Source organism: Quercus lobata, chromosome 3 (assembly GCF_001633185.2).
Source record: "Quercus lobata isolate SW786 chromosome 3, ValleyOak3.0 Primary Assembly, whole genome shotgun sequence".
Lineage (NCBI taxonomy): Eukaryota > Viridiplantae > Streptophyta > Magnoliopsida > Fagales > Fagaceae > Quercus > Quercus lobata.
In genome coordinates this window covers 54,618,880-54,632,000 of record NC_044906.1, presented here as the reverse complement: position 1 = coordinate 54,632,000, position 13,121 = coordinate 54,618,880, and the positions used below count along the sequence as shown (strand labels likewise).

General features: G+C 35.9%; 1 protein-coding gene and 1 pseudogene across 1 annotated transcript; one reads left to right on the top strand and one right to left on the bottom strand.

Annotated features, from left to right (window-relative positions):
• Positions 1-6,100: 6,100 nt before the first annotated feature.
• On the bottom strand, positions 6,101-6,968 carry LOC115981083 (annotated as a pseudogene).
• A 2,350-nt stretch (positions 6,969-9,318) lies between these two features.
• Positions 9,319-13,026, top strand: LOC115982280 (4-coumarate--CoA ligase-like 9). Its single transcript, XM_031104835.1, has 6 exons — positions 9,319-10,414; positions 11,681-11,870; positions 11,970-12,115; positions 12,334-12,401; positions 12,529-12,631; positions 12,759-13,026. The coding sequence occupies exons 1-6, from the start codon at positions 9,395-9,397 to the stop codon at positions 12,882-12,884; spliced, it is 1,653 nt and encodes a 550-aa protein (XP_030960695.1). The 5' UTR covers positions 9,319-9,394; the 3' UTR covers positions 12,885-13,026.
• Positions 13,027-13,121: the final 95 nt, after the last annotated feature.

Sequence of the window (13,121 nt, the reverse complement as noted above, 5' to 3'; positions counted from 1 at the left end):
CCTGAGAATAAGCATCATTCAAGCCATTAAGGAACTGCATCAATGAATCTGGATGCTGAAAAGTTGTGATTTTGTCATTCACACCACAAGTGCATTTGCCACACGTACAACATGGCAAAGGCCTGAAGTTAAGCAACTGATCCCAAGCTGCTTGAAGATCAGTAAAGAAGGTTGTCACAGTTGAATCACCTTGCATTACTGTAGAGATTTGCTTCTGTAGCTGCGAAATTCTTGGTCCATTGGCTTGAGAAAATTGATTCTTTAGTGCATTCCAAACTTTGAAGGTTGTATCTCTGTAAATCACACTAGCAGTGATGTATGGTGACACTGAGTTCAAAATCGAGGAAGAAATCATCGAATTATTCTTCGACCAAGCTACCTTTTCCAAAGGTGTGACTGCCATAGATGCAGTAATGGATCCATCCACAAACCCTAGTATACTCTTCGCATCCAAAGCCATTCGCATTGCCCTAGCCCAAGTAGGATAATTTTCCTCCGTTAAAGACTGAGAAATGAGAATTGCACCAGGTGTTTCACCATGGTGCAAAAAGAAAGGGCTTCAAGGATCCTCCACTGGAGAGAGTTCTTGCTGAGGAGTGGATTGCAATGAAGAAGAAGAGGGATTTTGATTGGAATTGGGAGCCATTGACAGAGGCTCTGATACCACATAAGAAATTCAGAGTAGGAAAAGATTACTATCAATCACAGAACAAAGAAACAGAAAATAGAGAGAGATTGAAGAAATTCTCTTGATTCTCTATTATGATTGAATCTGTAAAAGTAAGATGGTTTTATACCAAGATTAATCCACTAACTACCCTAACAAACTAAACAAATTATCAGGGCACACGTGTTGTGTAAGTTGCTAATTGTTACCTCACGTGTGAACATTCTAACTAATAATTACATTACAAAACGACATAAGGAAGATAAGTCCTCAATGCAAAACGACTTGTAGTACAACTCATTACTTCTTCCTTTTAGTGTTTGATTCTTGCTTCTTCCTCTGATTTTGATTACTGCAGTCAACAATATTTTGATACCATCTTACATTTGCCATATCCTTCATAGCTGTGGATGCTCTTATATAGGTCTACAGCAAAAGCCAAAAAGAAGATAACGAAAGGACAAAACAAGAAGAAGATAGCTTTAGAAAAATTTTACCAAAAAAAAAAAAAGATAGCTTTAGAAAAAAACAAGAAGAACTATTTGTATAAAAGCATATAATAATGGTCCGAATGGGTAAAACCGTAGACTCTTGGTTTAATTGATTCGTCTTAATACTTATGTTAAAAAGAAAAACAAATGTCACTAGAAAACAAAAGAATAGTTAGTTTTATTATGTTACGCTTTTTTATTTATTAAAAGAAGTGCTATCTCATTTTTTTTTTTTTTTTACTATTCCACCCCTTACCCTAAAAGCATTTTAAAAACCTGAATAATGCTTACTAGTATCACATATTATATATATATTTATATTGTTACAATTATCTTGCATGGCAGACTGTAATTAGCTGTCTATCATTCTTATATGGTCTGATAATTTTTTTCTCCTTCACTTAATTTGTCATATAGGGCAATTGTGGTGAAGTGTGTGGTCCTAACATTATTGTAAACCTCCCCCATAAATAAATACTATGGTGTGTTCAATTAAACCTAAGATAATGTAGTGTGGTAGATTAAACATAAGACTTTGGTGTTTACATCTCATCTCATACCAGTGTAGTTTGTTCTTTTTTATTTAAGTAGAAGTTTTTGTTCAAAGAGCTTTGTATCTCAATAACATAAATTGTTTCCTATATTAGGAGAACCATATTCTCCATTACCATCATTGTAACTTGTAAGTAATTTAAAAAAAAGAAGAAAAAAGAAGAAGAGGAATTTCCCAAAAAAATGTGATTTTATAATCTATGACTGATGTATGGTAATGATAGGCTTACGGTTTGACTGAGGTAACGGGCCGAGTGTTCGGGACAGTGGGCCCAAAAGAATGCGGAGTAGTGGGTGCGACAGGGAAGCTTCTGTCAAATTTGGAAGCCAAGATTGTGGACCCTGACACTGGCATTGGTTTGCCTCCTATGATGCCTGGGGAGCTTCGGCTTAGAGGACCATCCGTTATGAAGGGTATTGTATTGTATTCTATGGAGCATTTTTATATGACTAGGCCTAGTTGGGCCCTGAGATAACCTTTCAAAACTCTGAAGCTTGTAGTTTACAATTCCATTAATTCTTGTAATTAAAAGTGTAGGTTACGTTGGAGATGCAGCGGCAACTACTGAAATTCTTGGTTCAGATGGATGGTTAAGAACTGGAGATTTATGTTATTTTGACAATGAAGGTTTCCTGTTTTTCGTGGAACGCATAAAGGAATTAATCAAATACAAAGGCTACCAGGTAAGTTTGCATTTACTTTAGTAATGCTACAACAGCACAACTTTTTTTGTACAACAAATTTCATAATTGCTGAGTTAGTTGATTATGAATAGTGAATACTAGATAGTATACGGAACTGATATTTATGAATTCATCATTTTTTCTTCATCATTGTTTATTTTACGTAAATTTTTTGGTCGATATGTTTTGCTTGAACAATCATGCTATGCATGTAGGTTGCCCCAGCAGAACTAGAGTATCTGCTTCATTCTCATCCAGAAGTTGCTGATGTAGCTGTTGCTCCGTATGTGACTTTGTTTCTATTACTCTATGAATTAGTTTATGTTGTTGTCTGAGTGCACTTATCTACTGCTAGAGTTTATGTTTAGCAAATAAACATACGTGAGCAATAACAAAAAAGTAATTGACAGGTATCCTAATGAGGAAGTAGCACCATTGATGAACCACAAATCATGGATTTTGTTGCCAAACAGGTACAAATCTATTATCAAATATCGTTGTTTGATTAGAAAAAAAAAAAAAAAGGATTCTTTTTGACTGATTTCATCCAAATCAATTTGTCTTCTCTTTCTCCTTTGGAAAACATGGCTGCAGGTTGCTCTCTACAAGAGAATACGGCGAGTGATGTTCGTTGATATGATACCAAAAATGCCACCGGTAAGGTGTTGAGCAGGGGCGTAGCCAGGAATAAATACTTGGGGGGGCCGGGTTGTAACAGAGATATACTAAATATAATTCTTAAGTCTATTGGATACAAAATTATCAACTTTCATATATCATTATATACTTGAACATGTTGGGAATTCAACCGAAATTCCAAACCTGTGAGAAACAAAAAAATAGAGAAAACAAAACGTCAAAAGAAAAACAATCACACGCACAAGATAGTATTTACGTGATTCGGCAATTTGCCTACGTCCACAGAGTTGCAAGGATTTCATTATTATCAAAGAAAATTACAATGTGCGGCTACAGTGTTTTTCTTTCTCAAAAACAACAACAAGACAAAACCCTAATCACAAAAAAAACGGCTTTTATATCCTGCGCACAGGATTCACAATGGGCTACAAAACGGGCCAAAATTTTTTTGTCGGCCCAAGCCTTCACTCCATGGACTAAGCCTCAGTAAATCTCCCATTATTCGGGTCATCAACTGGATCAAATCATGCCTGACGACGATTTTTCATGGAATAAAATTCATCCATTATCATTTCTATAGTGAAATTCCCTGCAATTTCCTTCTCTATATAAACTATCATATTATCTGCCAAAAGCTCATATTTGTTGATAGGAAATTCACATATTTATTTACGTGATCCTGGATCACGATCTATCTCTTCAAATTGAAGTTTTGGACATTTGGAGGGGTGTTCATCAGGCATTGAAGTATTAACATTTGTTTATACAGCCACAGGTGTCCTAATTTTTGAATTGCTAACATCTTTTTTCTTAAAGAATGCATAAATTGTTTTTCATTTGCTCATAATTCTTTTAGCTTTAAGAATATGACTCAAAAATTAACCTGAAAAGAATTTTAAAAAATAAAATTTTAATTAGAAATTTTTACTTAGTTATATGAATGTTATTCATACTCAAGAAAAAAACAAAATTTCCACTATAATTTAAATAGTCAACCCATTTTTAATACAACTTTAATTAATAATAACCCCTCAAACAAAAACAAAAATAATTTAATTAATTTTTCTTTTATAATGTATTGGTTAATTTAATTATATAGCTTTAATTATTGTTGTTTAGCGTAACAATAAACTATATTGCTTTAATTTATTTGTCATTAATTATACTGTTTTAATTTGTTATATTGTTTAGCCCCTTGTACATATTACATTAGAAGAGCCGAACATTATACATTCCATGTGCAACACAATAATTAAAGCAGTGTAATGTGCTGCACATTACATTGCTTTAATTATTGTTTACCCGGCCCCATGAGCCCATCTACCCCCTCCCCACCCTACTCAACAGACAAGCACAACATGCGCCCCAATCACAATAGCCAGTTGCAATCAAAAAATTTCGCAATGCCTATCACAAATCACAACACACGTTACACTAAATGACAATCAATATTTCACCAACACCAACACACTGACCAACAAAAAGGGATAAGATAAAGCCAAATTTAAAAAGAAAAAAACAGGAAAAAAGCAAAAGCCAGCCAATAAGAGACTCACAGTTCAAAAGAGAGAGAGACTTACTGAGATCAGACAGGCTATTAAAGAATAAAGAGAGAGACTCGTTCATAAATTTCATTTCATTTTTTCAATTAGTGAGATAAAGAGAGAGAGACTGAGAGAGAGTCAGAGAGAAAAACCTTGAGGGAGGGCCAGACTGCCGAAGGGAGCAACGAGCACCGCTGCACCAGAGCAGAGGCAGAGCGATTTGCAATCTCCGATGACCGATCTACAATCTGCGAAAATTTCATTTCAGTGAGATAAAGAGAGAGAGACTGAGAGAGAGTCAGAGAGAAAAAGAGAGAAATACCTTGAGGGAGGGCTAGAGGGAGCACCGAGCACCGAGCACTAGAGCAGAGGCAGAGCGATCTGCGATCTCTGATCTACGATCTCTGATCTAAGATCTGCGATTTGCGATGAGGGGCGAGCGACGACGACGACAACGAGTGAGCTGCGGCGACGTGACCGTGGGTTACTGGGTTTGGTTTGCTGGAGTTTGTTTTGCTTTTGCTCTGTATAGACAGTATTGGGGTTTGATTTCTTTGCCAGCGACGTGATGGGTTTCATTTCTGATTCTCTGTATTGATTTTTTTTTTTTTTTTTTTGGTTGGGAATTCGTGGGCTTGCCGTGAGCGAGCTACCTCTGTAATCTATTGGGCTCGCCGTGGGCTTGGCTCTGTTACAATTTTTTTTTTTTTTTTAAAAAAAAAAATTTGAGGGTGTTCCTAATTTTTGATTGAGAGCTGAGAGAATGGGTGAGAAAAGGGTAGGGGGGCCCATTTATTTTTTCGTCATAGTCTAATGGGAATTTTTTTTTTTTGTAGGGGCCACGGCCCCCCCGAGCCACTATGTGGCTCCGTCCCTAGTGTTGAGGAAGGAACTAATCAAACTTGCATTATCAAAAGCTACCTCGAAATTATAAATTTCAAAGGTGTTATTTTTTTATGATTTTTATAGATATTCATATAATTTGTATACTTTACAACTAAAATTGGTCTTTGTTTCCTGTAAAGATAAGAATATTGTTTTACTTATTGCCAGTTGAGACAATTACGTAGTTTTACATTATTTGATTGTATGGAGTTAGGGACCACGATCATTATTATCATCATTACCATTATCCATGCCTGTCAATTGAGCTGCATTGTGATAGGCCCGAACTCAACCCAAATGAAAAGGTCCCCAAATGAACTCAACACATAATAGATTATAGGCTCAACCTCAGCCAGACCTGTAGTATTGCTCACATTTTTCAACTAGGCTTAATCCAGTTTTCATATGAGCTTGGGCCAGACGCATCTATCAACATCAACTTTGACACTTTATCGCATCAGTGGCTTCTCATTGTCTATAAAATCTTGTGGTTCTCGTACTTATAACAGTTTGATATGGGCTAAACTACAATCACCCCCCCCCCTTCCAACCCATGGGCTAAACTTATCACAGTGTCAATAAATACATTGTTTTTGTGCTGAAATTGGCTAATGACATTAGAATGTACGAAACCTTCACACTAGCTAAAGCCATCAGATAGAAATGCTATTGGGGATTCCACGACCAGCTACTCCCGGACCTGATGTGGGAAGGAGCAGTTCATACGGAGGAATGCCTGCGCCACTTCTATTTTTAAGATGATTGTCTTTATTTCTTTGGTGTATTATCTCCTCTATCTCCTCTAATCTAGCAGAGAATCTATTGAACAGTTTCAAAACTACATGATCATTGATCTAATGGTTGTGTAGTGGATTCACCTGACCCAGGTACTCTTCGTCTGGGGAGTGAGTTGACAGGGTGTCTTGAACTGCCATTATCTTGGTGGCTTGTAGTTGAGTTGGCAACGAAGACAGGAAAGTATGCTGCGGGTTCATAATAAACTTCTCGTAATCAGGGTCATTTTCTTGTGGAATGAGTCTTCTCATAAGGGTAGGACGGTTAGGCATATATCCTCCGAATGGGAACTGCCCAAAGTTTATAGCTGCATGCTGACCAGAAGCAATGCAAATCATTGTGGAAAGAATACCAGATAAGTCCTCCTTGGTATTGAGTTTAGGCCACCAGGGCTCATTCCTTTTGTCATAGTGACCTTTGTTCTTGATTTCATTCCACCAGGCTTGGAGTTCAAGATCAGATGTTACAGAATTTGGCTCAGAGTAGAAGTGTTCAACATACGATTCTACCCATTCTTGAATTGCAGACCATATTAGAAGGCCATCTGCAGCATAAGGGTAGTCTTCAATTACAAGTTTCACACCAGGGCATTGAAGAATCCTCTACTGCCATGCCCCTGAAACAAAGACAAGCACTCATTAATTATATTGTTTACTCTACCAGAAGGCCAATAGTGAGCTGTAAGCCTAAGGAAGAAAAGTTTGGAACCATTATAATGCATTTAGCCTAAGGGGGGTGAGTTTGGTTCAGCTTTTTGTAAAAGTGCATCATAAAAAAGTGGAGTTTTGTTAAAAGTACATAATGAAAAAGTAGAGTATCAAAAAGCTAAGTGTTTGATAAAAACTGTTAAAAAGTGCATAATAAAAAAACTGAATGTTTGGCTAGCACTTATAAAAGTGGCAGTTTGAGAGATAAATTACCAAAAATGACAATGTATATATAAGAGAATTTATTTCATACTTTTTTTTTATGTGAGTTTGTTTCATACTTAAATCAATTACTTCATTGTACTTAAATCAATTTTTCTCTTTCTAAAAAAATTATTTTTTTCTCACCAATATTAGCTAATAATAACCTATTACTTAAGATTTATTATGAAAGTATTGTGAAAATATTGTGATAAAAATTGATACTAATTTTAATTTTAACATACTATTAAAATTATTTTTTTCTCTTTCTAAAAAAATTATTTTTTTCTCACCAATATTAGCTAATAATAACCTACTTTAAGATTTATTGTGAAAATATTGTGATATAATATCTTTTTTTTTCTCTCTTTTTTACTCTCCACACATGTGGGCTCTCCTTCCTCTTTTTTTCTCTTCCACCCACGTACCCACACTCTTTTCTTTTGTTTTTTTCCTTCTTTCCTCTTTTATTCCCTACCATACCAGCACAGTCCAAAACAATCCACAGCTCTTTCTTCTTCTTTTTTTTTTTTCCCTCTTAGCACTTCAGTCCAGAACAGTCGCTCTCCTTCTTTTCTTTTCTTTTTTTCCTCTTAGCACTTCAAAACGAACGAAGGAACCAGCTCTCCTTCTTCTTTTTCTATTTTTTTTTTCTTGTTCTTGGATGATCGGGAAGATTGGATGGTCGGTAAATCTCTCCCCCCCTTTTTTTTCGTCAGTCTTCTTGATTCGCCAGAGGGTCTTGATCTGTTGTTGTTCTAATTTTCTTGTTGTTGTTTTTGATCTGCTGTTGATCCGAAAGAGTTGTTGTTCTATTTTTTTTTTTTTTTTGTTCTTGATCTGCTATTTCCGAAAGAGTTGTTGTTCTAATTTTTCTTTTTCCTGTTCTTGATCTGCTATTTCCAAAAGAGTTGTTGTTCTAATTTTTCTTTTTCCTGTTCTTGATCTGCTGTTTCCGAAAGAGTTGTTGTTCTAATTGAATGGGTATTTCCGTAATTCTACCGTAGCAACGATAACCCATCCAAAACGCGCACTGCGCATTTTCATTTATGGACCCTCAGAGGTCCATAAAAATTTCTGCGTTTGTCCGCGTTTTTGGTCTATGCCCAAAACACAACTTTTATCAAAAAACTGCGTTTTGGGCTTAACCAAACGCAAATTTAGGTTTGGCTTTTTTCAAAAAGCCTTTTTTGGGCTCAAAATGTGGAAACAAACAGGCACTAAGCCGCTTGAGGTAGTGGGGATTTAAAGGCATCAAAGAATTTAGCGTTTTAATGTGTACATTAGATTAACTTGGTGCGGCACTTGATTATTCATTTCAAATAATCTTTAAAAGTTTGCTATGCAAGAAAAAAACTATAATCTAACTATGGATTTGTTAAAATTAATATCCAATAAAACAATCCTAATTTAAACACCACCTTAAATAAGTAATGTCATCTGGTTTATAATCTCGATTTTTTTCTTTTTAGTTTTTATGTGTATATTTTTAAAATGTCACCCTTTTATTTATTATTTTATAATTTAACACACATTCAGTAGAAAAAAAGGAAAAAAAAAGGGTTCTTCTCACTATTTCAAGTTACATCTTGAAACCGAATATCAAAGACTTTAGTTTCAAAATGTAGTGTTTGTAAATTTGTGTGTAATATGCAGTGACCGCTCTAGGAATTTTTTAGAATATTTTTTAAGAAGCATAAATTATACAATCTAATAAAAAGAGAAATTCATATATTAACAACAATAACAATAAAAAAAAAAATATGCAAATACATAAAATTTTCAATTGTCTTCTACAAGTTTTTATATTTTGAAATTGGTACATGATAGTCTCATTATTAATGCTACAAGTTACATCTCTTTTAATGTATATAACCAAACAATCATTTATACATTGAATGTAAAACAAATTATAAAGTAAAATTTAATTTTATTGGTATAAAAAAAATTGAAGATGTTTCCAAATTTTTTTTAAAGGATAAACAAATAAAAAAATTTAAATTATTATATAAAAAAGAAAAAAAAAATTCAGGCAGGGTTGTGCTGGGAGCACCTTGACCTTAAGGTGGCTAGGACCACCTGAATTTAAGTGCATGAAACAAACGTTGCATGACATGTCACTTCTCAGTCCTCACTTCCCTTACGCCTCCTTCCCTTCCGTTCTCACTTTTCATTCATATATATATATTTATAGATTTGCCCATTCTGTGCATCTAAGCCATCCCAAAAATGGCAAACCACCACAACTCCACAACCGACCCGAACAGCGGCTTCTGCTCACAAACCAAAATCTACCACAGTTTCAGACCAACCACTCCTCTTCCTCCACTCACCACACCACTCTCCATAACCGACTACCTCTTCCCTCACCTCAACTCCTCTCCGCCTCCAACCACCGCAGCTCTCATCGACGCCACCACTTGCCGCCGCATTTCCTTCCCAGACTTCGCTCGCCGAATCCAAACCCTAACTTCCTCCCTCCAAAACCGCCTCCACCTCTCCAAGGGCGACACGGCCTTCATTCTCTCCCCTAACTCTCTCCACGTTCCAATCCTCCACTTCTCTCTCCTCTCCTTAGGCGTCGTCGTTTCGCCTTCCAACCCGGCCAGCACCAAACCCGAGATTTCCCGCCAAATCCACCTCAGCAAACCCGTTATCGCGTTCGCCACCTCAGAAACCGCCGCCAAAATCCCCTCCCTCCGGTGCGGAACCGTCTTGCTCGACTCGCCGGAGTTCGAGTCCTTGATGACGCGTCCGACGACCGGAGATAATAATAATAATAAACGAGTTACCGTGAACCAGTCCGACACGGCGACGATTCTGTACTCCTCCGGCACGACCGGGCGAATCAAGGGCGTCGAGTTGACTCACCAGAACTGGATATCAGTAGTGGCCGGAGTTTTCGCGGCGCGTGAGCTTCGATCTTCGCCGGCGGTGGTTCTGTGTACGGTTCCGTTCTTCCACGTGTACGGAATGGGCTTGTTCATGAGAGAATTGGCGATGGGTCACAGTGTGGCGGTGTGTACGGGACCCAAGTTTGATCTAACGGCTGTGATGAGAGCGATCGAGGAGTTTAGAATTACGCACGTGGCATTGGCCCCACCTGTTGCTGTGGCTATGACTAAGGGGAATTTGATGGACGGCTATGATTTGAGATCTCTTGAAGTCGTGGCTTGTGGCGGCGCTCCTCTACAGCGCAGCGTCATTGTTAAGTTCAAGGAACGGTTTCCCAATTTGCAAGTGGCGCAGGTTAGCTGACAAATATAGTATGGTACCCCAATTGGGATTTTGGGTGACTTGGATGCTTTATTTTGAGTGGCAAATTTGTATTTATCTTTTACTTTATTTAGGTCATCGTTGGTTTGGTCAAATTTAAATTATTTATTTAATGAAAAATAATTTAAAATTTTCAAGGATTTCAATCAAAAGAGTGAGTGACATAGTTCTACAGCAAAAGCCAAAAAGAAGATAACGAAAGGACAAAACAAGAGGAAGGTAGCTTTAGAAATATTCTACCAATAAAAGAAAAGATAGCTTCAGAAAAAAACAAGAACTATTTGTATAAAAGCATATAATAATGGTCCCGAATGATAAAACCGTGGACTCTTGGTTTATTTATTTATTTATTTTTTTTTTGAGAATCAGCTCTTGGTTTAATTGATTTGTCTTATCACTTAGCATCTTTAGTGTGGTGGTCACTTTATAAGTATAAGTGTTTATAAGGTATAGGGGGCAATGGTCGGGGTTTAAGTCTCGAACTTCACACACGTATATATTTAGATTAGGTTAAAGTAGAATTTTTATCCTGTATAAAAAAAAATTAATTCGTCTTTATACTTATCTTAAAAAGAACTAGAAAACAAAAGAAATAGTTAGTATTTTTTTTATTATGTTACTCTTTTTTATTTATATAAAGAAGTGTTACCTCAATTTTTTTTACTATTCCAGCCCTTACCTTAAAAGCATCTTAAAAACCCGAATAATGTTTATTAGTATCACATTATATATATATATATATATATATATATATATATATTTTGTTACAATTGTCTTACGTGGCAGACTGTAATTAATTGTCTGTCATTATCATATGGTCCGATCATTTTTTCTCCACCACTTAATCTGTCATATAGGGTAATTGTGGTAAAGTTTGTGATCCTAACATTATTGTAAACCTCCCCCATAAATATATACTATGGTGTGTTCAATTAAACCTAAGATAATGTAGTGTGGTAGATTAAACATAAGACTTTGGTGTTTACATCCCATTTCATACCATTGTAGTTTGTTCTTTTTATTTAAGTAGAAGTTTTTTTTGTTCTTTTTATTTGAGTAGAAGTTTTTGTTCAAAGAGCTTTTAATCTCCATAACATAAATTGTTTCTTATATTAGGATAACCATATTCTCCATTACCATCATTGTAACCTGTAAGTAATTTTTTTTTTTTTTTAAATGAGCAATTTCCCAAAAAAAAATGTGATTTTATAATCTATGACCGATGTATGGGAATGATAGGCCTACGGTTTGACTGAGGTAACGGGCCGAGTGTTCGAAACAGTGGGCCTGAAAGAATGCGGAGTAGTGGGTGCAACAGGGAAGCTTTTGTCAAATTCAGAAGCCAAGATTGTGGACCCTGACACTGGCATTGGTTTGCCTCCTATGATGCCCGGGGAGCTTTGGCTTAGAGGACCATCCGTTATGAAGGGTATTGTATTGTATTCTATGGAGCATTTTTATATGACTAGGCCTAGTTGGGCCCTGATATAACCTTTCAAAACTCTAATTCCTGTAATTAAAAGTGTAGGTTATGTTGGAGATGTAGCGGCAACTACTGAAATTCTTGGTTCAGATGGATGGTTAAGAACTGGAGATTTATGTTATTTTGACAATGAAGGTTTCCTGTTTTTCGTGGAACGTATAAAGGAATTAATCAAATACAAAGGCTACCAGGTAAGTTTGCATTTACTTCAATAATGCTACAACGACACAACTTTTTTTTGTACATACAAATTTCATAATTGCGGAGTTGGTCGATTATGAATAGTGAATACTAGATAGTATACGGAACTGATATTTATGAATCCACCATTTTTTCTCTATCACTGTTTACTTTACGTAATTTTTTTTGGTCGATATGTTTTGCTTGAACATTCATGCTATGCATGTAGGTTGCCCCAGCAGAACTGGAGTATCTGCTTCATTCTCATCCAGAAGTTGCTGATGTAGCTGTTGCTCCGTATGTGACTTTGTTTCTATTACTCTATGAATTAGTTTATGCTGTTGTCTGAATGCGCTTATCAATTGCTAGAGTTTATGTTTAGCAAATAAACATACGTGAGCAATTACAAAAAAGTAATTGACAGGTATCCTGATGAGGAAGTAGGTCAATTACCGATGGCTTTTATTGTAAGACATAATGGTAGCACCATTGATGAACCACAAATCATGGATTTTGTTGCCAAACAGGTACAAATCTATTATCAATTATCGTTGTTTGATTAGAAAAAAAAAAAAAAAAAAAAACGATTCTTTTTGACTGATTTCATCTTCAAATCAATGTCTCCTCTTTCTCCTTTGGAAAACATGGCTGCAGGTTGCTCCCTACAAGAGAATACGGCGAGTGATGTTCGTTGATATGATACCAAAAAATGCCCCGGGTAAGGTGTTGAGGAAGGAACTAATCAAACTTGCATTATCAAAAACTACCTCGAAATTATAAATTTCAAAGGTGTTATTTTTTATGATTTTTATAGATATTCATATAATTTGTATACTCTACCAAAATTGGTCTTTGTTTCCTGTAAAGATAAGAATATTGTTTTACTTATTGCCAGTTGAGAAAATTACATAGTTTTACATTATTTGATTGTATGGAGTTAAAGGACCACGATCATTATTAACATCATTACCATTAGCCATGCATGTCAATTGAGCTGCATTGAGATAGGCTCGAACT

Coding starts and splice junctions, on each gene's coding strand:
- LOC115982280 (XM_031104835.1), top strand. CDS start 9,395: ATGGCAAACCACCACAACTCCACAACCGACCCGAACAGCGGCTTCTGC. Junction 12,402..12,528: donor GCTGATGTAGCTGTTGCTCC/GTATGTGACTTT, acceptor AGTAATTGACAG/GTATCCTGATGAGGAAGTAG. Junction 12,632..12,758: donor TGGATTTTGTTGCCAAACAG/GTACAAATCTAT, acceptor ACATGGCTGCAG/GTTGCTCCCTACAAGAGAAT.